The sequence below is a fragment of the Scyliorhinus torazame genome, chromosome 16 (genome assembly GCF_047496885.1).
Source record: "Scyliorhinus torazame isolate Kashiwa2021f chromosome 16, sScyTor2.1, whole genome shotgun sequence".
In the NCBI taxonomy this organism is placed as follows: domain Eukaryota; kingdom Metazoa; phylum Chordata; class Chondrichthyes; order Carcharhiniformes; family Scyliorhinidae; genus Scyliorhinus; species Scyliorhinus torazame.
Window position 1 is genome coordinate 14,836,834 of NC_092722.1, and position 23,737 is coordinate 14,860,570.

Below are 23,737 nucleotides of genomic sequence, written 5' to 3' on the forward strand. Positions count from 1 at the left end.
GAAGGGGAGGGACTCATCGATAGTGCGCATCGTGGCTTTTGCAATGTCTGCTTTGATGCGGCTGAAGGCCTGGCGGGCCTCCGTCGACAGGGGGTAGGTTGTGGACTGGATCAGGGGTCGTGCTTTGTCTGCGTAATTGGGGACCCACTGTGCGTAATAGCTGAAGAACCCGAGGCAGCGCTTTAGGGCCTTGGGGCAGTGAGGGAGGGGGAACTCCATGAGGGGGCGCATGCACTCAGGGCCGGGGCCTATGACTCCACTTTGCACTACGTAGCCTAGGATGGCTAGACGGTCGGTGCTAAACACGCATTAATCCTTATTGTAAGTCAGGTTAAGGATTTTTGCGGTCTGGGGAAATTTGCGGAGGTTGGTGTCGTGATCCTGCTGGTCATGGCCGCAGATGGTGACGTTATCCAGATACGGGAACGTTGCGCGTAAGCCGTACCGGTCAACCATTCGGTCTATCTCTCGCTGGAAGACCGAGACCCCGTTCGTGACACCGAAGGGAACCCTTAAAAAGTGATAGAGCCGCCCATCTGCTTCAAACGCAGTATACTGGCGGTCACCCTTCCGGAGGGGTAGCTGGTGGTAGGCAGACTTGAGCTCCACCGTGGAGAAAACCTTGTATTGTGCAATCCTGTTTACCAGGTCGGCTATGCGGGGGAGAGGGTACGCATCCAGCTGCATAAACCTGTTGATGGTCTGGCTGTAGTCAACGACCATCCTATGCTTCTCCCCGGTCTTTACCACCACTACTTGAGCTCTCCAGGGACTGTTGCTCGCTTCGATGACCCCTTCCCTCAGCAGCCTTTGGACATCCGACCTGATAAAGGTCCGGTCCTGGGCACTGTACCGTCTGCTCCTGGTGGTGACGGGTTTGCAATCCGGGGTGAGGTTCGCAAACAGGGAAGGCGGGTCGACCTTAAGGGTCGCGAGGCCGCAAACAGTAAGGGGGGGGTATAGGGCCGCCGAATTTAAAAGTCAGGCTTTGCAGATGGCACTGGAAATCCAGCCCAAGGAGGGTGGCTACGCAGAGGTGCGGCAGGACGTACAGGTGGAAATTGTTGAATTCCATGCCTTGGACAGTGAGGTTCGCTAGGCAGAACCCCTTTATCTCCACCGAGTGTGACCTGGAGACCAGGGAGATCCTTTGATTTACGGGATGGGTGACAAGAGAACAGCGCCTTACCGTGTCGGGGTGAACAAAGCTCTCCGTGCTCCCCGAGTCAATCAAGCACGACGTCTCATGGCCGTTGACGGAGATCGTCGTTGTCGCTGTTGCAAGCGTCCGGGGCCGACTCTGGTCCAGAGTCACCGAGGCCAGCTGGAGTAATTGAGAGTTCTGGTCGGGCAGCGTGTAGCCGGCTGTGCTGGGGACCTGGGGCCCCATCCAAGATGGCGTCACCCATGGGTCGCACATGGAGTCCGGGGATGAAGAAGATGGCTGCGGCGAGGGACAAAATGGCGGCGCCCGTGCTTCGCACGTGGCCCTAGGATAGGGGGGTGGCGGTGAGCGCTGGGCGATCGGGGCCTGGAAGGGGGGTTGCCGATAGTCGCTGGAGACCGTGGCCACGGCGCGGGCCTGGCAGACCCCCACATAGTGGCCCTTTTTGCCGCACCCCTTGCAGGTGGCGGTGTGGGCCGGGCAGCGTGGGCGGGGATGATTCGCCTGCCCGCAGAAGAAACAGCGGTGTCCGACAGCGTTAGCAGGCCGTCTCGCTGCGCAGGCTTGCGGGGTCAGGGGAAAGGTCTGAGGGGCTGCCGCTACGGGGTGCCACGCAGCCCAGGGGGCCACCGCGCGATCGGGTGCAAAGGCCAGCGCGTTTTTGTAGGCAACGTCCATGGACCTTGCCAGGGCCCGTGCCTCTGTAAGTCCCAGAGTGTCCATTTCTATGAGCCTGCGGCGGATATCGGGGGCGGTCATACCTGCCACGAAAGCATCCCTAATCAAGAGTTCCGTGTGCTCGTTCCCCGAAACTGGCGGGCAGCCACAGTTTCGGCCCAGCACCAGCAGCGCCCGGTAGAAGTCTTCCAGTGTCTCCTCGGGGCTTTGCCTCCTAGTCGCCAGCAGGTGACGAGCGTAGACCTGGTTCACAGGGCGAATATAATGTCCTTCGAGTAGTTCGATCGCGGCAGCATAGTTCGCCGCCTCCTCGAAAAGAGGGTAGATCCCAGGGCTGACCCGTGAGCGTAGGAGATGCATCTTCTGCTCTTCCGTGGGGGTGCCGGCGGCCGTGTCGAGGTAGTTCTTAAAGCACGCCAGCCAATGTTTAAAAATAGCAGCAGAGTTGTCCGCGTGGGGGCTGAGCTGAAGGCACTCCGGCTTGATGCGGAGATCCATCCTTCCACTGAAGTAATAGCTGATTAAATTGATGCACTATCAATTACGCTCAAGCCGAAGGTGATTCATAACTGAGGCTTTAATCAGCTAGAGCTCGACCCCAGAAGCTTCGATACAGAAAGTGAAGGCTGCTGGGACGGCACTGGTTCTTATACTCCACCTCGCAGGGCGGTGCTACGTACATTAGCCAATGGTAGACTCCTGGGTCTAACCAATGGTCATTCACCTCTCAGGTACCGCAATACCTGGTACTACCACACCGTTTACATAGTTTTTTTCTGGGTTTTCCATCCAACCCGTTTTCACTTCCCATCGAGTTCATTGGAGAGTTACAATCAGGCTTGTAGCAAATCAGGTGGCCAAATTGATCAGATCAGTTTCATGGTGAATGGATAAGTTTAAAATGATCAACTTTATGCCCAGAGTCAAGAGTGATACTAATTGGGGCGGCAGGGACCCAGGTTCGGTTCCCGGCTTGGCTCACTGTCTGTGCGGAGTCTGCACGTTCTCCCGTGTCTGCGTGGGTTTCCTCCGGGCGCTCCGGTTTCCACCCACAAATCCTGAAAGACGTGCTTGTTAGGTGAATTGGACATTCTGAATTCTCCCTCTGTGTACCCGACCAGGCAGCGGAGTGTGGCGACTAGGGGATTTTCACAGTAACCTCATTGCAGTGTTAATATAAGCCTACATGTGACATCAATAAAGATTATTACTATAAGCTTACACATAAACAGGGTTCGGTTAAATAAACTAGCTCAAGCAATTTTGAATCTGTGAACAAGCATATCTTACCTCTGAGTGGAGGTGAATCCTAACGACATGATAGCAATCCAAGAAATTGTCTTCATCCTTTAAATAACTGCAATGTTCATGCTGGGCATGAGAAGCTACTAAAGCTACACTTGATCCTCATCCTGCGAGATTGAGATTGTAGTAAAAGGCATTTGCATCAAGTGTCATTGAGACAAGCTGCATGGCCTCCATTCGCACGTGTTATTCTCTTGCTCTGGCTTTGAAGGTGTTGGTTTCGGTCTTTTCTTGGATTTGAGCTAATTGTCTAAAGATTGGTGCAGTAATGATGGACAGAATTTTACAGCAGCCTTTTTTTATTCTTTCACGGGATGTGGGCATCGCTGGCCAGACCATCATTTGTTGTCCACTCTTCATTGCCCTTTAGAAGGAAGTGATGAACTGCCTTCTTGAACCTCTGCAGTCCATGTGATGTAGTTACACCCACTGTACTTTTAAGGGGGAGTTCTAGGATTTTGACACAGTGACAGTGAATGAACGGCGATATATTTCCAAGCCAGGATGGTGTGTAGCTTGGAGGGAAACTTCCAGATGGTGGTGTTATCATACATAGAATCATTGAATCCCTACAGTGCAAAGGAGGCCATTTGGCCCATTGAGTTTGCACTGCCCCTTCTGAAAGAACACCCTTCCTTGGCCCTCTACCCCACCCTATCCCTGTAACCCTATATCTTTGGACACAAAGTGGCAATTTAGCATGGTCAATCCACCTAACCTGCACATTTTTGGACTGTGGGAGGAAACTCACGCAGACACGGGGAGAACGCAGAAATGCCACACAGACAGTTATCCAATGCTGGAATTGAACCTGGATCCCTGCCCCTGTGAGACAGCAGTGCTAACCACTATGTCACTGTGCTGCAGCATCTGCTGCCCTTATCCTTCTAGATGGTAGAAATTGTTGGCTTTGAAGGCGCTCGGAAGCCTTGGTGAGTTCCTGCAGGGTGCCTTGTAGCTGGCACAGCCTGCTTCCCCTGTGAGAGGATGGTGGAGGGAGTGGATGTTGGAGGTGTTGAAACAGGCTGCTTTGTCCCGGGTAGTGTTGATGGAGCTTCATTTTTCTGGGTAACTGGTGAATATTCCATTACACTCCTGACTTGTGCCTTGTAAATGGTAGCCAGGCTTTGGAGAGTCAGGAGGTGAGTTACTCTCTGCAGAATTGCTAACCTCTGGGCTTAGAGTGGGAAATGCACCCCCTTGTCAAGTTAGGAGTACGACAAGCCTGGTAGTTTGACGTGAAACAGGTGGGCCAGCGTCTTATATGTCAGCTTCTGCCAGTTTGAACTAAATATTAGCACTGTGTTTATCTCACTATTGAACATGTGGATTTTTGACTTTGCGCACTTCGTAGGGGAAGTACTGGCCACCGCACAGACTATGACATTAAAGGTTAACTGTAAATATGCCTATTCACAGTTACAATGAAAATATTTTCACCGTGTCTATCTAAGACGATTGTGATAAATGCGTGTATGGTAATTGCAGCATAATTTCACAGAATTACGCAGAATCACAGAATAATGCAGCACTGAAGAGGCCCTTCGGCCCATCGAGTCTGCACCTACGCACGAAAAACACCCGACCTGCCTACCTAATCCCATTTACCAGCACTTGGCCATAGCCTTGAATGTTATGGCGTGCCAAGTGCTCAGGTACTTTTTGAAGGATGTGAGGCAACCCACCTCTGCCCCCCCCCCCCGCCTCCCCCCCCCCCCCCCCCCCCCCCCCCCCCCCGCCCCAGGTAGTGCATTCCAGACCCTCACCATTCTCTGGGTAAAAAGATTTTTCCTCAAATGCCCCCTAAACCTCCTGCCCCAGATCTTGAATTTGTGTTCCCCTCGTAACTGACCCTTCAGCTAAGGGGAACAGCTGCTCCCTATTCACCCTGTCCACGCCCCTCGTAATCTTGTACACCTTGATCAGGTCGCCCCTCTGTCTTCCCTGCTCCAGAAAAAACAACCCAAGCCTATCCAACCTCTCTTCATAATTTAAATGTTCCATCCCAGGCAACATCCTGGTGAATCGCCTCTGCACCCCCTCCAGTGCAATCACATCCTTCCTATAATGTGGTGACGAGAATTGCACACAGTACTCCAGCTGTGGCCTCACCAAAGTTCTATACAACTCAATTCTGGTCGCCACACTACCAGAAGGATGTGGAGGCTTTAGAGAGGGTGTGAAAGAGATTTACCAGGATGTTGCCTGGTATGGAGGGCTTTAGCTATGAGGAGAGGTTGAATAAACTTTGTTTGTTCTCACTGGAATGAAAGAGGTTGAGGGGCGACCTGATAGAGGTCTACAAAATTATGAGAGGCATAGACAGAATGGATAGTCAGAAACGTTTTCCCAGGGTAGAGGGGTCAATTACTAGGGGGCATAGGTTTAAGGTGCGAGGGGCAAGGTTTAGAGGAGATGTACGAGGCAGGTTTTTTACACAGAGGGTAGTGGGTGCCTGGAACTCGCTGCCGGAGGTAGTATAAGGGATGATAGTGACGTTTAAGCGGCATCTTTACAAATACATGAATAGAATGGGTATAGAGGGATATGGACCCCGGAAGTGTAGAAGATTTTAGTTTAGATGGGCAGCATGATCGGCGCAGGCTTGGAGGGCTGAAGGGCCTGTTCCTGTGCTGTACTTTTCTTTGTTCTTTGTTCTACCTCCATCATGACCTCCCTGCTTTTTAAGCTGGGTTTTTGATGTTCCTCGACACATTTTTGAATCCTTTTTATTTGACCAATTCTGTGCCATACCCAACAGTAAAGACAGCCAAGCAACTTGTTCAAGCTGGCGGTCAACTTAATTCTGGATTTGCCCATGTGAGAGTAGCCAGCGATATCTCAGATTCCTATCTCCCTGTCCCTTTCTAAAGATGGGTTTAGTCTCCACTCTGTCTACCGCTTGGGGAACTCCAAAACAGTTGTGGATTGTACACCACTAAAGCCATGTCCCAAGGCATGTAGCATTTTTCAGATCGCACGCATCTCTGTCTCTTCCATTGGTCAGCCTTCCAGAAATATCTGTCTCATTCTTCCCTTTCTTTGTTCTCTGATTCTTCCTTATTTTTTGCTCTGTCATGCACTTTCGACTCTCAGCTACTTCCACGCACTCTCTACACCTTTCCTTTGGAGGTTCCTGCCCCTCAGTTCTTTCCTTTCCATTTGGCTCCCCTCCTGATGGTATTGGCTCTTGTTGGAGTACAGTTCCCCAGATCCCAACAACCTAATTGTGATTGATCTGGGGTCATTATTCATGGGCGAGTATGGACTGTGGAGAAATGCCAGCCAATTATGATCCATCCTCACCTCATATTAACTCATGCACCTTCCAGCGGGCATCGCGAGAGTGTGATCAAGGGTTGAACTCCAAGCTGACATTCTCCCTCCTCCATGACGCAACACAAACCTCTTGTTCTTTAGAGCTCATTTATCCATTAAACTATTGGGGGAGCTTTCTTTCTTACACGTGTCAGCAATGGCTCAGTTGGTAGCACTCTGCCTTCTGAATCAGTCGTTTCTGGGTTCAGATTCCACACTGGAATATAGAAATGAAGAATGATCCTACAGTGCAGTACTGAGCGCTGTTGGAGGCACTCAGCGGGATTCTCCTTCGGCAGGATCCTCCGCATCACCGGCAGCGCACTCACGCCCACAAATTTCCCGACGGCGGCGATAGGGGGGTTGGCCACAATGGAAAACCCCATGGGCCGGCTGCCGGGACGGCGGATCTCGCTGCCGGCGGGGGTGCGCCGTGCCAGAAGACGTGTCCGACAGGACAGAGAATCCCGCCCACACTCTTTCAGGTGAGATGTTAAGACTCAGACCTTTGTCGGTCCCCTTAGGTTAATGTGAAAGATCCCACAGCACTATTTTGAAGAAGGCTACAAGGTGCAGTGCATCTACAAGATGCACTTTAGGAACTCGTCAAGGCTCCTTCGACAGCATCTTCCAAACCCACGACCACTACCATCTGAAAGGACAAGGGCAACAGGTACATGGGAACACCAGCAACTGATTCCCCCCCGACCACACATCATCCTGACTTGGAAATATATCGCCGTTTCTTCACTGGCACTTGCTCAACATCATGGAACTCCCTCCCTAATAGCACTGTGGGTGTACCTACACCACCTGGACTTGAGCAGTTCAGGAAGACACCTTACCACCACCCTCTCAAAGGCAATTAGTAATCTTTTTAGTAATCTTTATTGTCACTGCAATGAAGTTACTGTGAAAAGCCCCTAGTCGCCACACTCCTGCGCCTGTTTGGGTTCACAGAGGGAGAATTCAGAATATCCAAATTACCTAACAGCATGTCTTTCGGGACTTGTGCGAGGAAACCGGAGCACCCGGAGGAAACCCACGCAGACACGGGGAGAACGTGCAGACTCCACACAGACAGTGACCCAAGCCGGGACTCGAATCTGGGACCCTGGAGTTGTGAAGCAACAGTGCTACCCAGTGTAGCCACCTGAGTTGGCCACTTCCCGACTTAAAATGGAGAACCGCAAAGGCTGAAAGGAAATTCAGCCAACACAGGCAAAGACTAGCAAATACAGAACTCATGTATATTGGAACCTGCAAAACAACCAGACAGCACTGAAACCAGCAGCCATCTGCATAGTAATGTAGCAGCCATCTACATAGTAATGTGCGATTCCCAGGCACAATGGCAACAGTTAAGGTAAATAAAGCCAAGCCAGACTCCTCGGCGCCAGCTGGAGCCAAGACAAAGGAAGGCCAACGGACACTTAGGGACCGCCCAGCGATCAGGGAACCGCTCCAGCATTGGAGAAATCGATCCAAGTGTTCGGAAAGTAGTCCAATCACTTGGAACCAGGTATGGGTTCCACCCCGAAGGGCGGGAAGCCCCTGGAGACTATAAAGTAAAGCCCCCAAGTTCAAATCGTCCTTCTTTGGCAGGGTCACTCAGCAACTTGAACCAACCCTTGACAGTGACCTGTCTTGTTGCCTCCAAACAAGTAAGTCCCAAGTCAACGCTCGCTACGAGATAGGCACTCCTAGCTACCAGTCCATACCAGCTTTTGAATCCTGCAGACTCAGGACCTGAACGAAAGGCTATTTGTTCCCCTGACCTGGTGGGCCAGTCCAAAGCTAAGTATAGGACTTTTAGTTATAGGAATAGCCTAGAAAGTAGAGTTTATGCATGAGTAGCGATTTACTGTGTATAATAAATGTGTTTTGATTTGAATCTTACTAATTGGTGTGTTGAGTTATTGCTCATTACTTGAACTTGAACCTCGTGGCGGTATCATAAAGATACCTGGCGACTCTAGAGCAAATGTTATAAAACAGAGCCAATTGAACCAACCAAAAGTTAGCAACACCACTGTGCTACCGTGCTGCCCAGGAATGGGCAATAAATGCTGGCAATGCCAGTGACACCCGCATCCTTGGAATTAATAAAAGGTGGAGGGGAGCTCTCCCCAGTGTCCTGGACAATATCTATCCCTCAATACAGGTTATCTGGGCATTATTACGTTGCTCTATGTGGGAGCTTGCTGTGCATGAATATTGATGTCTGTGTTTTCCTGCATTGCAACTATGGCTACACATTAAAAATATTTACTTGATCGTAAAGTGCATTGCGATGTCCGACGGGTGTGAGAGGCACAATTGTAAATGCTTTTTTGGGACTTTCCTGGTGGGTCTCCATTTGGGCCTTTACTGGCGTTCTGGTGGTGGATCGCCGCCACTCAATGGAAGATGCCTGTTTCTCCCACCATGATAATTTCACGCGGTAATTGATTTGGTTCTGCTCGCGTTTGCCCAAGTTTTAACCCACTCTGGTTTTGGATTTGATTGGTTGTGCGATTTTGAACGTTTTGCGTTTTGTGGGCATTTGGGTTAAACTTCATTGTGGAAAAAGGAGCGCAAAGAGACGCAGAAGTCCTATTCTGGAAAAGACTGTCAGCTCTCTGTTCCTCAGCTTAAACAACACCATGTGGAAACAGCTGCCCATGGATGTGTAACGAGACCCTGTGGACAATTGTCTCCTTGACACCTCTCCGCACCACTTCTCTTGTAGCCCTCCCAATAATGATCATTAATTATTTGCCATTTCTTGTTAATTTCAGCATCATTTCTCCACTTCTTTTAACTTCTTAAAAATAATTATACAGATATTTGAAGAAAGGATCATGATTTTATTTCCTGACGATCTTATTATGCTATCCATTGATGAGCAGAACACCATTGTTCAATATGAAGTAAGTGTTTCATTTATGTCAGCTCCCACTTTTAAACTCACACAGAGATGAAAGTGCACGACGCAGAGGAAATATTTCAGGTTCATCTTACAGGACAAGGATGATCCTTAGCTCCTATTCAGCATGACAAACACCCTCTGAAATCACTCGCCTTCTTTCCCCAACATTGATGTTTCCGCTACCATGCTCCAACAGCGCAAAGATTCCTTCATCTTTAAGAGCGTCCATAGAGTTACCAGTAGCTCAGTCCCATTTCTGGCCTGAACCCAAGTGATCATAGAATCTACAGAAGGAGGCCACTCGGTCCGTCGAGTCTGCACCGGCCCTTGGAAAGAGCATCCCACCCAAGCCCACACCCACCCTATCCCAGCAACCCCATCTAACCTTTTTCGACACCAAGGGCAATTTAGCATGGCCAATCCACCTAACCTGCACATCTTTGGATTGTGGGAGGAAACCTGAGCACCCAGAGGAAATCCACGCAGACACGGGGAGAAGATGCAGACTCCGCACAGACAGTGACCCAAGCCGGGAATCGAACCTGGGACCCGGGAGTTGTGAAGCAACTGTGCTAACCACTATGCTACCGTGCCGATGTGAAACCTTGATCTGTTCAACCCAGAGCTCGACTTCGAACCCCTCATCCTATTCAAAACAAACACCACAAACCTCCACCTCCATAACATTTGTACTTCCCCCTTGATGTAGTTTTACAGTGCAACACAAGGCCCTTTGGCCCATTGACGCTCCTGCCGGCAAAAACCTTCACCTGCGCTTTGACACTCATGAAAAGGGAGGTATAAGTGCAATGTCTTTCTTTATTTTCCTTGAAGCAGATTGTTCTGTGAAATCTGGCTTTGTATCTAGTTCACAGTGATAACCTTTCCTGGCTGATGTTTGTGCAGAATTATTGGCTCTGAATGATTGCCATCCCCCACTGCCCTTACCACAGCAAGAACCCTTTCGAAAATAGATTTGTACTTTTTTCTCAAAAGAATTCAGATGACTCAGATAAGCTTGGTGGATGGTTTACTGATGTAGGTTAAAGGCCCAGCTTTACGTCCCAATCAAAGCAGTCTGCTTGATTGGCACCCCATCCCCCACCCTAAAGGTCTCTTGCCTCACGCCCGTCACAGTGGCAGCAACTGCCGCAACTCACCAAGGCTCCTTCGACAGCACCTTCCAACCCACAAAGCTCTGCTGCTCAGAAGGACAAGGGCAGCAGACACATGGGAACACCACCTCCTGGAAATTCCCCTCCAAGACGCTCACCATTCTAACATGGAACCATATGGCAATACACGACCACCTCTAAATTCCCCTCCAAGTCACTGACCAGCCTGACATCGAACTATATCTCAGTTCCTTCACTCTCCCTGGGCCAAAGTCTCAGGTTCCCTTCCTAACGTCATGTTGAGTGAAATTCTAGCAGAAATTGGCACATTCGGGAGAGAAAATGTCTAAAAGGGGAGAAAATTGGGTAAAATGGGAGAGTAATGTTGCCGTGATAAAACTATAAACACATTTTAAAAAGCGCAATGGATGAGCAAGTATGAATCTCCAGATCCCTACCATGCTGAAGATTTATTTGGGGGGGGGATTTTGTTTTGAAATCCAGCTTTGTTTTACTGAAAGCTGTTGCCTACTCTTCAAGCACATTGATGGCATGGCTAGATTCTTAATTGTTATAACCCTCACGGGTTAGGGACGATCAGAATATGAGCTCCCCCAATAAGGGGGCAGGGGACCCTTAACACGGTTCATGTGCCATCATATAAATAGAGTCGGCCAGTCAGGCACTGACTAGGGAGGACCTAGTGGGAAACTACTGGAGCTGTACATAATAGTTAACGTGTTAAATAAAGTACGTTTTGTTTTTTTCCACCACTCGGTATGGACTCCAATTGTTGCCCCTTCCAAAACTATTGTTTCAGAACACTGAAATCAGATTGATTATTGTGATCAAAACCTAATGATCGCAATAAAATTCTTTGGTGATAGAAGCGAAGAAAAACGGATCTTGAATCATTATTTTCTCCCACACAGGGCAGGCTTCCTACTCAAAGTATCAGAGCGTTGGAAAGATCAGCTCGTGTAGGACACCTTGAGTTTGAAATTACAGGTGAGTCATTTCATTACCTGCACATTCTGTTCTTACCCCTTCCGTTAATACAGTTCTCCCATCATTTGTTGATGTGATTGTATCTGATGGAAATCTCTAACCTCATTCAGACAAGTCACAATGAAACTGCAATGTAAATCCTGAGATTTTTGTGTCTGGGAGCTTGGTGGGTAACTGCTCTATCTCGTCATTTTCGGAGCCTTACGGATTCTCTCTGAATTAACTTGCCTACTTAGCTGGAGCAGCATATGAAGCTCTACAATTGGCCTCAGTACCTTCTCATAACAACCAGTGCTCCTACCCAGAATTGTTGGAAAAAATTAATTTACTCACTGAGGCTGACTGAGGAGAAATCTTCTGAATCAGATCCACATTCCGTGGCATGTCAAACCTAGTTAACCTAGCCCAAATATGCGAGTCCACAATCCAAGCAGTGGAAACAAAAGGGCTGCCAATTAGACAATGACGGCCCTCTGCGCTGACCTTGCTTTGGTTATGAAGAAGAAGAAATCGCTTATTGTCACAAGTAGGCTTCAAATGAAGTTACTGTGAAAAGCCCCTAGTCGCCACATTCCGGCGCCTGTCCAGCCCCTCCTGGTACAATAACACCCAGCTCAGTTTTGTTGGTCTGAAGATCTATCCACTAGCAAACCACAAGCTTGGCCAACAGTTTTTCTACCTATCTCCTGGAAAGCTCCGAGCTAACCCCGAGGCAGTTCAGTTGAACGATATTAGCAGCATTCATTGAGTTGGCCAGGCTTAATCATCCTGCCCTCCTGGATAAGCAAATCAGGGCTGGGCGGTAGGTGGGCGACACTGGGACTTATTTGACAAAAAGCTAAACTAAAGTAGAACTCAGTTGACTAAAGAATAGGATGACACCTTAGAATATCCGAGTCGTTGCTCTCCTCCAATTCTTGTGCACCCCTTGTTTTCATCACTCCATCAATAGCAGCCAAGTTTTTGTTTTATTCTTACATGGGGGTGTTGGCATTGCTGACAATGCCAGCATTTGATGCCCATCTCTACTTGCCCTTGAACTGAACAGCTTTCTCTGCCAATTTAGAGGGCAGTTAAGAGCCAGCCCCATTGCTGTGGGTCTGGAGTCACATGTAGGCCAGACCAGGTAAGGATGGCAGATTTCCTTCCCTCCAGAGGCATTAGTGACCCAGGTGGGTTTTGACAAAAATCAATGATCGTTCCCATGGCCACCATCACTCTGACTACTAATTCCAGATTTATTAATTGAATTTTACATTCCACCATGGTGGCATTTGAACCCATGACATCCAGAGTATTAGACTGATCCTCTGGATGTGTAGTCCAGTGACATTACCACGACCCCACTGTCTACCTCCCTAACTCTCTCTCCAACCCCAAATAGCTCTTTATGTGGCTGGGTATCAGAACCTTGTTTAAATAATTCTCTGTGTAGCACCTTGGGATGCTTCACTGTATTAAAGCACTATTGAAATATCGGTTATTGTTGTTTTGTCACAAATGTAACTTCTTATCTTTAAGGCAATATGATGGAGCCTGTGAAGGTTTCTTGCGCAAAGCCAGGCGAATATAAAAAGTGGTTTTTCCACCTCCAAAAGGTATGGTAAAAATATTCAACTTCTGCGAAAATGGAAAATTCCAACTGTGCAGGATATCATTCGGTGGTTTAATTAGTCTGTGCTCACATCGTTTAACTTGGACAGCTTAAATTAAAGTTAGTCAGTGGATAAAGGAGTACGCGCACACTCTCAAGTGTTTGTTGCACAATTTAATTTCCAAGTCCATGTAACGTGACACAGATTTCTGTACTTGTATGTGTTGGATTGCCTGGTGCAGTACATAGCAGGAAAGCATGCAGAGAGGAAACATGCAATCTTAATATTGACTTTGTTATCAATGATCAAACTAAAGATTAACCACAAACATCCATTCATACAAATAATCTGGGTTTTAACTGGTATATTGATCCTGTCAAATACCCTTCAATGTTAAATCTTAATAAACCCCCATTGGTATTGCAAACTGTTTGTAACTCCCATCATTCACGGTATTTTATTAATCTTTTGTTTTTCTCTGTCAGCCGGACTGTAACACGAACACTCTGCCATCCCACGGGCAGCTTCCACCGAAGCCACCCAAGAAGACAAAGAGCTGTCGTTATTAAGGTAGTCATTGCATAGATTCACAAATTGAAGCTCTACTTCATCATGACCTGTGAAGGCTTCAGGACGATGATGCTGAAGGCACTGGTGCACTGCCCGACCATCTCCACTGGATTTGAAACGGTCACTTTGTTACGAGCTAACTCAGTTAGTGAGTAACCAGCGTCTTGCTTCTCTAAGGTAGTCATTGTTAACCTCCCAATGCATCGCAAGCCAAATGGAGATGGACAGGCAACCTGTCTGCTGACCTCGGCTGACTCCACTCCGAAACTGACCTCATCTTCACCCCACCATTCCTTCCTCCGTCTAACACTTGACAGTCTCGCAGCCGAAATCCTCAACTTGGTGTGTGGAAGATCATAGTCGCAATGTCTTAACTTAGCACTCTTTTGGCAGAATATTAGATCTACAATTAGTTAGAAAACTCTGGCCACCAGACATCAGAATGCCACTTGAAATTAGGAAACAAAGATCTCAGGTGGCCCAGCTAAGTACACTCTCTATCATAAAGACCAGGAGGGTGTTAGGTGCAATCCTCATGGGGTACCTGATCGCACCTACGATTGCAATCGGGAAGCATGTCCTCGGCACCTCTGAGCTGCTACTGCTAAGCTGCTATTCCTTGTTATCTGGGATCTGCGTAAATGTTGGGTGAAGGTGGAGTCGAACTTGGGGGCCATGTTCCATTGTTAAATTCCACCCTCACAAACGGAGAAAGAACACTTCCACGAGATACAACTCACAAACTGGCACCCATGGAACTATAGGCCAGGGTGAGTCACCTCTGTCGGACAAGCTAGGAGTTAAAAACTCTTTTAATTATTAAATTGGTTTGGAATATGAGCATCGCAATGAAGGCCAGCATTTATTGTGAACTTTATCAGGGATTTCCAGCATTTGACCCAACCAAACACATGAATGAACAGTGATTCAAGTTCCATTAATGTCCTCGGTCTGCTTTTCTTTTCTTTAGTTAGCACGGCTAACAACATTGCAATTGGAGGCGAGAATGAGCTCAGCAATGTGATGAAGCTGAACAATGGATCAGTCGACAGTCATTCAGCAGTGATTCAGCATCAGCTTCCAGCTAATCATTCACCGACCACGTCACCAGCTTCTTACCGTTTAAATAAAATACATAACTTTTATAAAATCAGCAAATCAAACCATGAGTTGATGATGATTCTTCATACTCTACCATTCCTTAAAGATCCAGGTGGCGACGTTCTTTAATCTTCCATTGCAACTTTCAGAACAAGAAACTTACTTCAGCATTCAAAGGAAAACTATTTCATATTAATTACAGCCCGAGATTTGCTGCCTCTTAGGTACTGCTTCACTTTTCATGAAGATTTATTCATTGACAATGTCTGTAGAATAATGTATGGGCTAAAGGTTCATACTTTATAAGGACACATGATATGAATCTTTATTAATAACGACTGTGAGATATTGTAATTTTGCCTTTTTTCTAATTTTTCTTTTAGATCCGCGCTGTCATTTATAGATGTGGTTTTTATTAGATGTTTTTATTGGTTTTCACAACTTTTATGTTACCTATTTCAGTTTGTACGATTAGTCTACAGGTTTCATAGCCACATTGTTTGAGAAGGCGATTAAGGAAAGACTGACGTTACACAGCAAATATAGACTAAAGAACAATGAGAGGACATACAGACAAGCAGGGATCACTGTACATATTTACAACTACTTATTCCCCCTCGTCTGTGGGCGTGGGTCCCATATGGTTGTTTTGCCTTGGCTACCCTTCCTGGCGCTGGCCCGAGCGAGGGTTGCCCAATGTGTTGCTGCTCCCCCTGGCTCTCTGCTTGCCCTCGTGCCTTGTCCCCTGCTGTCGTGCCTGTGGCTAGTCTTTTTCTCCGGGCCTTTGTTCTCCCCCCCTTCCCCCGACCCCCTCACCCTTCTTTTGTGTTCAGTGTCTCTAATGTGCCTTTTTCCCACTCCCCCTTTCCCCCCTCCCCTCTCCTCTGCTCTATTGGCTGTTGGCTACGGACAGATCTTGGAACAAGTTGGTAAATGGCCTCTGCGTCTTGTGGCAGCCCTCCTCTGACCCGCGGGTGGTGAATTTTATCTTCTCCAGTTGGAGAAATCCCGACAGGTCGGCCAGCCAGTCTGCAGGTTTGGGTAGTGCTGCTGATTGGTAGCCGAGCAGGATTCTTCGGTGGGCGATTAGGGAAGCACAGGCTTGGGCGTCGGCCCCCCTTCCCATAAAGGGTTCTGGCAGGTCTGATATCCCGAAGACTGCCATATTTGGGCTTGTCCCCACCCTCACCCCCACAACATTGGATGTTGCCTCGGGAAAGGTTGTTCACAACCCCACCAGTCTGGGGCAAGCCCAGAACATGTGGGCGTGGTTGGCCGGGCCTCCCTGGCACCATTCACATTTGTCCTCCACCTCGGGAAGAACCTGTTCATTTGGGTTCTGGTTAGGTATGCTGTGTGTACCACCGTTAGCTGCAACAGGCTCAGCCCTGCACATGCAGAGGTGGAGCTCGCCCTATGTCCTCCCCCCACCTACTTCAATGCCCTGTTCCTCCTCCCATTCCTCCTTCGTCTCGTCCAGGGGGGAATCGAACCTCCTCCAACAGTCGCCCGTACAGGGCCCCACTGTTCCCCTTCCCTAATTCCTCAACCAGTGAGTGTCTCGGTATCTGGGGGTATGCCGTCATTCCCCTGCGGAGGAAGTTCCAAACCTGTATGTACCTCATCTCGTTCCCTTTGTGCAGTTGGAACTTTTCTGTGAGCTCCTCCAGGGTCGCTATCTTGTCATCTGTGTACCTGTCGTTAATTGTCAATGTCCCCTCATCCTGTCTCCACCTATTGAAGGTGGCGTCCATTGTTGCGGGCGTGAATCTGCGGTTGTTACAGATGGGGGCTCTCGCAGATATTCCGGTTTGGCCGAAGTGCTGTCTCATTTGATACCATGTTTGGAGCGTGGTCACTAACACTGAGCTTCTTGAGTATTTGGTTGGAGGGGATGGGTCTAGTTGCAGGAACTCTCCTCCACCCTCACCCATTCCGCCTCCACCTTCATCCATCCCCTTACTCTTTCAGAGATGTGTTTTGAATGAATGTTTCCAGGGCTGGAAAATATTTTTTTAGGATTTTGTATTTAAATGCGATTTTGATGAAGTGTACAGGAAGAAATGATTTCCACTGGAAGGAGGGTCGGTAACCAGAAGACAGAATTAAGGCATTTGACAAAATAGCCAGCAGAGAGATGAGGAGATCTGTTATTTGTTTTGAGTTGCTATGATCTGGATGCACTGCCTGAAAGCAGATTCAATAGTGACAGCCACAAGGAAATAGGATATATACTTGGATAGGGAAAACTTGCAGGGCGATGAGGAAAGCTCAGGCAAGGGCAGCATGGTAGCACTGTGGATAGCACAATTGCTTCACAGCTCCAGGGTCCCCGGTTCGATTCCCGGCTTGGGTCACTGTCTGTGCGGAGTCTGCACATTCTCCCCATGTGTGCGTGGGTTTCCTCCGGGTGCTCCGGTTTCCTCCCACAGTCCAAAGATGTGCGGGTTAGGTGGATTGGCTATGCTAAATTGCCCATAGTGTCCAAAATTGCACTTAGTGTTGGGTGGGGTTACTGGGTTATGGGGATAGGGTGGAGGTGTGGACCTTGGGTAGGGTGCTCTTTCCAAGAGCCGGTGCAGACTCGATGGGCCGAATGGCCTCCTTCTGCACTGAAAATTCTATAATTCTATGATTGGGCAGCTCTTTCAAAGTGCCATCACAGACATAGATAAATGGCATCCTTCTGTACAGCGAGGTTATATGATTCAAGCTTAGGCTGGATGAAAGGTCTTGAGTATTTATCACATTTGCTTTTTGCTCAGTAAAAATGTATTACCTGTAATCTAACCAGGACAAGAATCGTTAAAGGGAGGAATAAGAAGTGAAAGGTATGGGTGGGTAGTCTGAGTTGATAAATGTGTGAGTCATTTTGGACAACAGAGACCCAATCACCAGTCTTAAGACCTGTGCTCTCAGGCTTGGGTGAGAAAAGGTCAGCCAGAATTTTAGCCCGAGCTTCTTCCTGTTGAACACTGCTGAATGGAGTACGTGTGTGGATGTCAGGTTCACCTTTCAGCTGTGATGGTTGATGCAACGCACTGTCATCGGCTGAGGCCTGATAAACGGTTACTAGGCTAAGCATGCTGCCAATACAGCGGAAACCATGTCGGACGCAGATCCATGCTTCGAGCAGCAGAGGAAGGAATACAGAAAGATTAGAAATGGGGGAATACATAAACAGTTGATCTAATGCGTACAGACTGGCAAATTACTTTGTTTCTCAGTCACAATTTCAGAATCGCCACAGGACATTCGGCAAATCAACTTTCCCAGGTCGGATGTCTCACACTTCAAACTTGTAAATGATTTTAAATGCTTTTTGTATGTTGTATTGCATCCTCTGTGCGAGACAACCTAGATATATATGGGCTAAGTCCTGGAATATTTCTGAGATGGCACCTGCTCATTTTTATCAGTCACTTATTAATAACTATTGGCTGTAATCCAATTGTGGAAAATATCCTGGGTGGGATTCTCCGTCCTGCCAGTCCCTTTTTCCGGCGCGGCGCACCCCCTGTCGGCAGCGGGATTCTCCGTTCCCGCAGCCGGCCAATGGGGTTTCCCAGTGTGGCCACCCCACGCCGTCGGGAAACGCTGCCGGCAAAGGGGAGGATCCCGCCGCTGGGGAATCCCGCAGCCATTCTTTTCGCACCTGTCATAACTTTTGACTTCGAATTTAGTTTTCTTTTATCCTTCTCAAGCTTGGCTCAGTAGTATCACACTGAGTAAGATGATTGTTTGTTGGGGCCCTGCTCCTCAAGCACATAATCTAGGCTGACACTTCCGTGCAGTACTAAGGGAGTGTAATACTGTTGAAAGTGCCATCGACAGATGAGACATGAAATCAAGACCCACCTGCTCTCTCATGCATGTAAGTACAAACATACAAGATAGGAGTACAAAATAAAACCAGGAATAGGCTATTCAGCTTTATCGCTGATCAGTTTGTGCTCCACGTTCTGCCTTTAATTCCCATGCCTAACAAAAATCTATCTATCTCTACCTCAAAAATATTCAACAATCCCACTTCCACTGCCATCTGAGGCAGTGAGTCCAAATTCGCACAAACGTCTGAGAGAGAAAAAAATTCTCCTCCTTTCCTGTACGGGTATCAGTGTCCCGTAGTCTGGACTCACCTACAAGAGGAAACATCCTTTCCACGTCCACCTTGCAATACTGTTCAGGATCTTATATACTTCAAATAAGTCACCCCTCTATCTTCTAAATTCCAGTGGAAACAAGTCTAGCCTTTCCTCATAAGACAATTATGATTGTATATTAATTGTGTCCAATTGCATGTAGGTGGTCGGCATTAACTGGGGTTTCACTCGAGTACTTATGAAGAGACACTTATTGAAAGTGTGGTGAGGTTCAGTTAGGAGATGTATGCTTGTAATGCTTAACTTTGTAAATAAACGTAAGACTGAGTAAATATTGGCTCTGATACTATCCTTCACCAACTGACATTCCGGAATATAACAAACACTATTTCGAGGAAGAACAACAGAGTTCTCCCTCGTGGCCTGGTCAATGAAGTAGATAATCTAGTGATTACCACATTTCTGTTTTCTATCCTTTGTTGCTCCCTAACCACAATTCAAAAATCCTTCATAGGTTGTAAAGCAATTTGGAATGTCCTGAGATAATGAAAGTCGCTATATAAATGCAAGTTCTTATCTTGTCTCTTCCTTTGGCTTTCTAAATTATTTAATTTGTTTCTCCATTTCCCTTTGGTCTCCAAATACCACATGATATTCCTGGAGAAAGGCACAGTAACTGGTCTTCGTTAAGGCTAAATCTGCTTTTGGAGTAAGCATTAGAAGTTTTACAAGAGGAAGCGGTGTAACTATAATGATGTGGTATGAAATTTAAATAGTTTATATCGGTTAAAGGTAATGTTAAATATTACAAATAGGAGCAGCAGATAATCGTAGAGACCACTATTTGATCTTTGTTCGCTTGTAATTAATAAATATATATTATGGACCCAGGTTCTTGTAAATCAAGATGATTGCAATTATTGATTCATAGAATCATTGGTGTGGATTTATGGACTAGTAACTGAATTGAAGTAATATTTGAGCTGCTGGACATGGTTTTATGTTGCTCTTTGTGAGGCACTGGTGTAAAAGCAAGCAGGGCCTGCCCAGTACGAGCAGAGTAAATAATCCACCCCCAGTGTAGAGTATAGAGAATTGCCCTGTCGCTTAATAATGTGAAAGCGGGCAAGGTAGCCCCCAACACAGTGGTGTTGTTAATGAATGGCCAGCCACTGAAGATGGACATGGACACAAAGACATGAGCTACTATTGTGAGCGAATAGATTTGCCGATGTCTCCAAGAAGGGGTTCAATTCCTGAGTTAAAGAATACGGCAACTAATCTAACTGCATATATCCAGAGAGGTCGTAAAAATAGAAGTGTGGCCGTGACTCCAGTGACTTATAGACAGCAGTCTGCACAGCTACTATTGATAGTGATGTTGAGCTAAGGTGTGAGTTTAATTGGGGCGTGATTGGTTCCAGGAGATCAAGTTGAGCTGGCTGGAACTTCTTAAATTGGAAACGGGAGGCCTGCACAATGTCATAAAATGTGTTCCAGGAGGAATTGGGGAAGGCCAAAGGGTTTCAGGCAACGATCTATGTGGACCCGGAAGCTGCCCCGAGGTTTTTTAGAGCAAGATGTGTGCCCTACTGTATTAGTAGAGAAGGTAGAGACTTTCTGGACTCCATTACTGAAACAGGGCAGCAAATTAAGTGCTGGACTAATAGAGACCCATTGCTAGCGAAGGTTAAACATATGGATGGTGGAATGAGAACATTTCGGAGGAAATGAAGTCTTACCAGCTCAGGAAAGATGAGTTCAGTTACAAGGATGGTGTCATCCTTTGGGGAACTAGAGTGGTTGTCCCCATACCCAGGAAGGGTATCGCTGCTTAGAGAATTGCACAGCGCCCATCCAGGTGTCTCCAAGATGAAAATGCTGGCGGGAAGCTACGTTTGGTGGCCTGCAAGCGATGCGGAGGTAGAAAGGATTTTAAAACAATGCGACTCATGATAGTTATACCAGATGGTGCCGGCTGCAGCTCCCATGCACCCCTGGGAATCGCAGGTCAACCATGGGTGGGATTTCATGTCCATTACGTTGGCCCATTCATGGACATGATGTTCCTTTTGCTGGTGGGTGCCCATTCAAAATGGATGGAGGTATTTGAAACCAAGTCCACAACTTCATGCACCACAGCTAAGAAACTACGCCAATGTTTCGCCACCCATGGCGTACTTGCCTCGGACAATGGAACTGCGTGCATAAGTGCGGAATTCCATCAGTTCATGACGTTTAACAGAATAAAACATATTCAGACCGCACCATCTCACCCCTGTCAAATGGGTTGGTTCAGACATTCAAGGCTGGTCTGAAGAAGTAATTACTTGCGTGACTGGGAACCAAGAATGCACGGGTCCTGTCAGCCGACAGAACCACCCCAGGTAGCACGGGTGGCAGCGCCTCAGCTGCGATGCTGATGGGTCACCACTTGAGAACCAGGCTGTGCCTGACAGTTCCACATTTGGCAGGGAGGGTGGAGACGAGGCGGAGCAAAGGAACCCAAATTCGACCAACGTGGAAAGTGCATTTGAGATAAATGAAGTAAAAGTGTAGGGCAGGTTTTTTTAAGAAACGCACAGGTCATTTGCGGAGACAGGGGCCACCCCGAGAGCCAGGGATACTGCCTGATCCCTTTGTGCCAGCAAGCAGCGTTGTTGTTTGTCCAGGGGCCAAACCGGCTGACCATCCAGAGGCAGGCTGCTCCCAGTGAGACCGAGGAGTCAGTGGGTAGCGATGTGCTGCCACTAAGAGAGAGTTCCAGCGAAGAAGGGCCAACCGCAGCTGCCTCTACAGTGGAAACTCAACCAGCTGAGCTGAGCCTATCCCAGAGAAAGAGAAAGTCCCCTGACAGAGTTTCTGATGAACCATGTTAAAGATTGTTCATTATTGTTCATGTTTTAAAAGTTGTACAAGTTATCAATGTACTATGTACATTGGGCAGCATGGTAGCACAAGTGGATAGCACCGTGGCTTCACAGTGCCAGGGTCCCAGGTTCGATTCCCCGCTGGGTCACTGTCTGTGTGGAGTCTGCACGTTCTCCCGTGTCTGCGTGGGTTTCCTCCGGGTGCTCCGGTTTCCTCCCACAGTCCAAAGACGTGCAGGTTCGGTGGATTGGCCGTGATAAATTGCCCCTACTGCCCAAAAAGGTTAGGAGGGGTTATTGGGTTACGGGGAAAGGGTGGAAGTGAGGGCTTAAGTGGGTCAGTGCAGACTCGACGGGACGAATGGCCTCCTTCTGCACTGTATGGTCTATGTTCTATGTAACAAGGGGCCAAAAGAGGGAGGGATTTAGTAGCTCACCTTTTAAGGGACCGGGCATTGGAAGGGGCATGTGACCTGATCGATCAATGGGGATCTCGGTGCAGAGTGTGGGCTTTTGCAGCCAGTTGTGATCCTAGTGCTTGATTTGTTATGCTCTAGGTGTAGCATAAGCGGTTTCCTTGTGGTGCACTTGACAAAGGAAGGTTCAGACATGGAGATAACTTCAACACGTTTATTAAACTATTTACACTTCTATTACTCGGGTTCAACACTACTGCTAATCCTACTATAGCTACCCAGACTGACTAACCAGTTGCTGCAATCCACGTGGTGGGAGTGATATTGAATCAACCCTGTGTCTGTACTCACTAACTGTCTCCACTGGAAAGAGGCAGATCATGTGTGTGGTGTCCTTTATATATGGGTTGGTGTAATGCCCTCCTGTGGTCGTGTCACCTGTGTGTGTGTGTCGTGAATGTCCATTGGTTGTGTCCTATCGAACTGATCTATTGGTTGAGTGTGTGTGTGTGTGATGTCTCTGGTGCTCCCTCTAGTGTCTAGCTAGCCTACATGTAGTTACATTAACCCCATGTGTATTTACAGTGATGCACATCACCGAATCCCCCCTTTTTTATATGTTACATATTTTCTGTACACTTTAAGAAAATTGAACAAAAAACAGGTCGATAAGTTAAGGTATATAAAGGTCATGGGAACAGTGATTAAACAATAAGTCCAAATCATTCGTGTGAGTCCAAAAACCATCAATCATCATGGTCAAATGTCTCTCTTGGTTATGAACGCCATCAACGTCCCTGTACCACAGGAACCAAGAAGTGGTCAAATCACTTCGCTGTCTGATTTGGAGTCCCTTTCTTTTTTCGATGTTTGTGATGGTGCTGTCGGATGGCATCTTGACGTTGAAGAGGTACCATCAACAGTATCATTCCAGGTCATGGATGTGCCATATGTTGAAGTTGGATAAGACTGTACATACTGGTTCTGGCCACGTGCTGTGCTGGAAGGGTGATCCTGCTGAGAACCGTTGAAGCTTGTCGAATTGGAAACAGAATTGCTGCTGGCATAAATACCTGGTGATGGTGTGAAACTAGAACATTGCATCTGATAGGAATATGCTGTCTGGCCAGGCTGGGGTGCAGCAAATCCTGGGCTGTAATTAAGGCATCCAGTCTGTAGTGCAGATTGCCCTTGCAGTAGTCCTCCTTCGGTCTTGATTCCATTAGTGGGCAATCCGTAGTGCTGGCCTGTTTGAGAATATGCTTCATAGACTGCTGGCTGCTGCATGCCTGAATACTGGGTTTGTCCAGCGTGAGCTGTCATTGGCTGCACTGCTGGTGTGGAATAAATGTGTGGATATAGCTGTGGTGAATATTGGTGTATTCCTCTTGGACTGTAGCCGCTGCTTGTTATTACTGACTCAGTGTAATTGTTAAGTGATCCATCTCCTGTCGTTGTGGCATCTGCTGTCACCCTGAGCGTGCCATCACTGAGGTTGCGGCACTCCCTGTCTGGAGTAAAGTCCGGCTTACATGAATCAGAGTCAGCATTTGGTTGCTCCCCATCTGGAGTCTGGTCTGTT

At 47.7% G+C, this 23,737-nt stretch overlaps 1 protein-coding gene across 1 annotated transcript in view; it reads left to right on the forward strand.

The window, feature by feature from the left end:
- Nucleotides 1-17,288, forward strand: part of LOC140392596 (probable pleckstrin homology domain-containing family N member 1) — a 63,985-nt gene extending 46,697 nt beyond the window's left edge. The window contains exons 9-12 of the mRNA XM_072477997.1: nucleotides 9,292-9,378; nucleotides 11,425-11,500; nucleotides 13,022-13,098; nucleotides 13,581-17,288. Coding sequence (XP_072334098.1) covers nucleotides 9,292-9,378; nucleotides 11,425-11,500; nucleotides 13,022-13,098; nucleotides 13,581-13,664 — 324 coding nt within the window. The 3' untranslated portion in view covers nucleotides 13,665-17,288. The remainder of the gene's footprint in view (nucleotides 1-9,291; nucleotides 9,379-11,424; nucleotides 11,501-13,021; nucleotides 13,099-13,580) is intronic.
- Nucleotides 17,289-23,737: the final 6,449 nt, after the last annotated feature.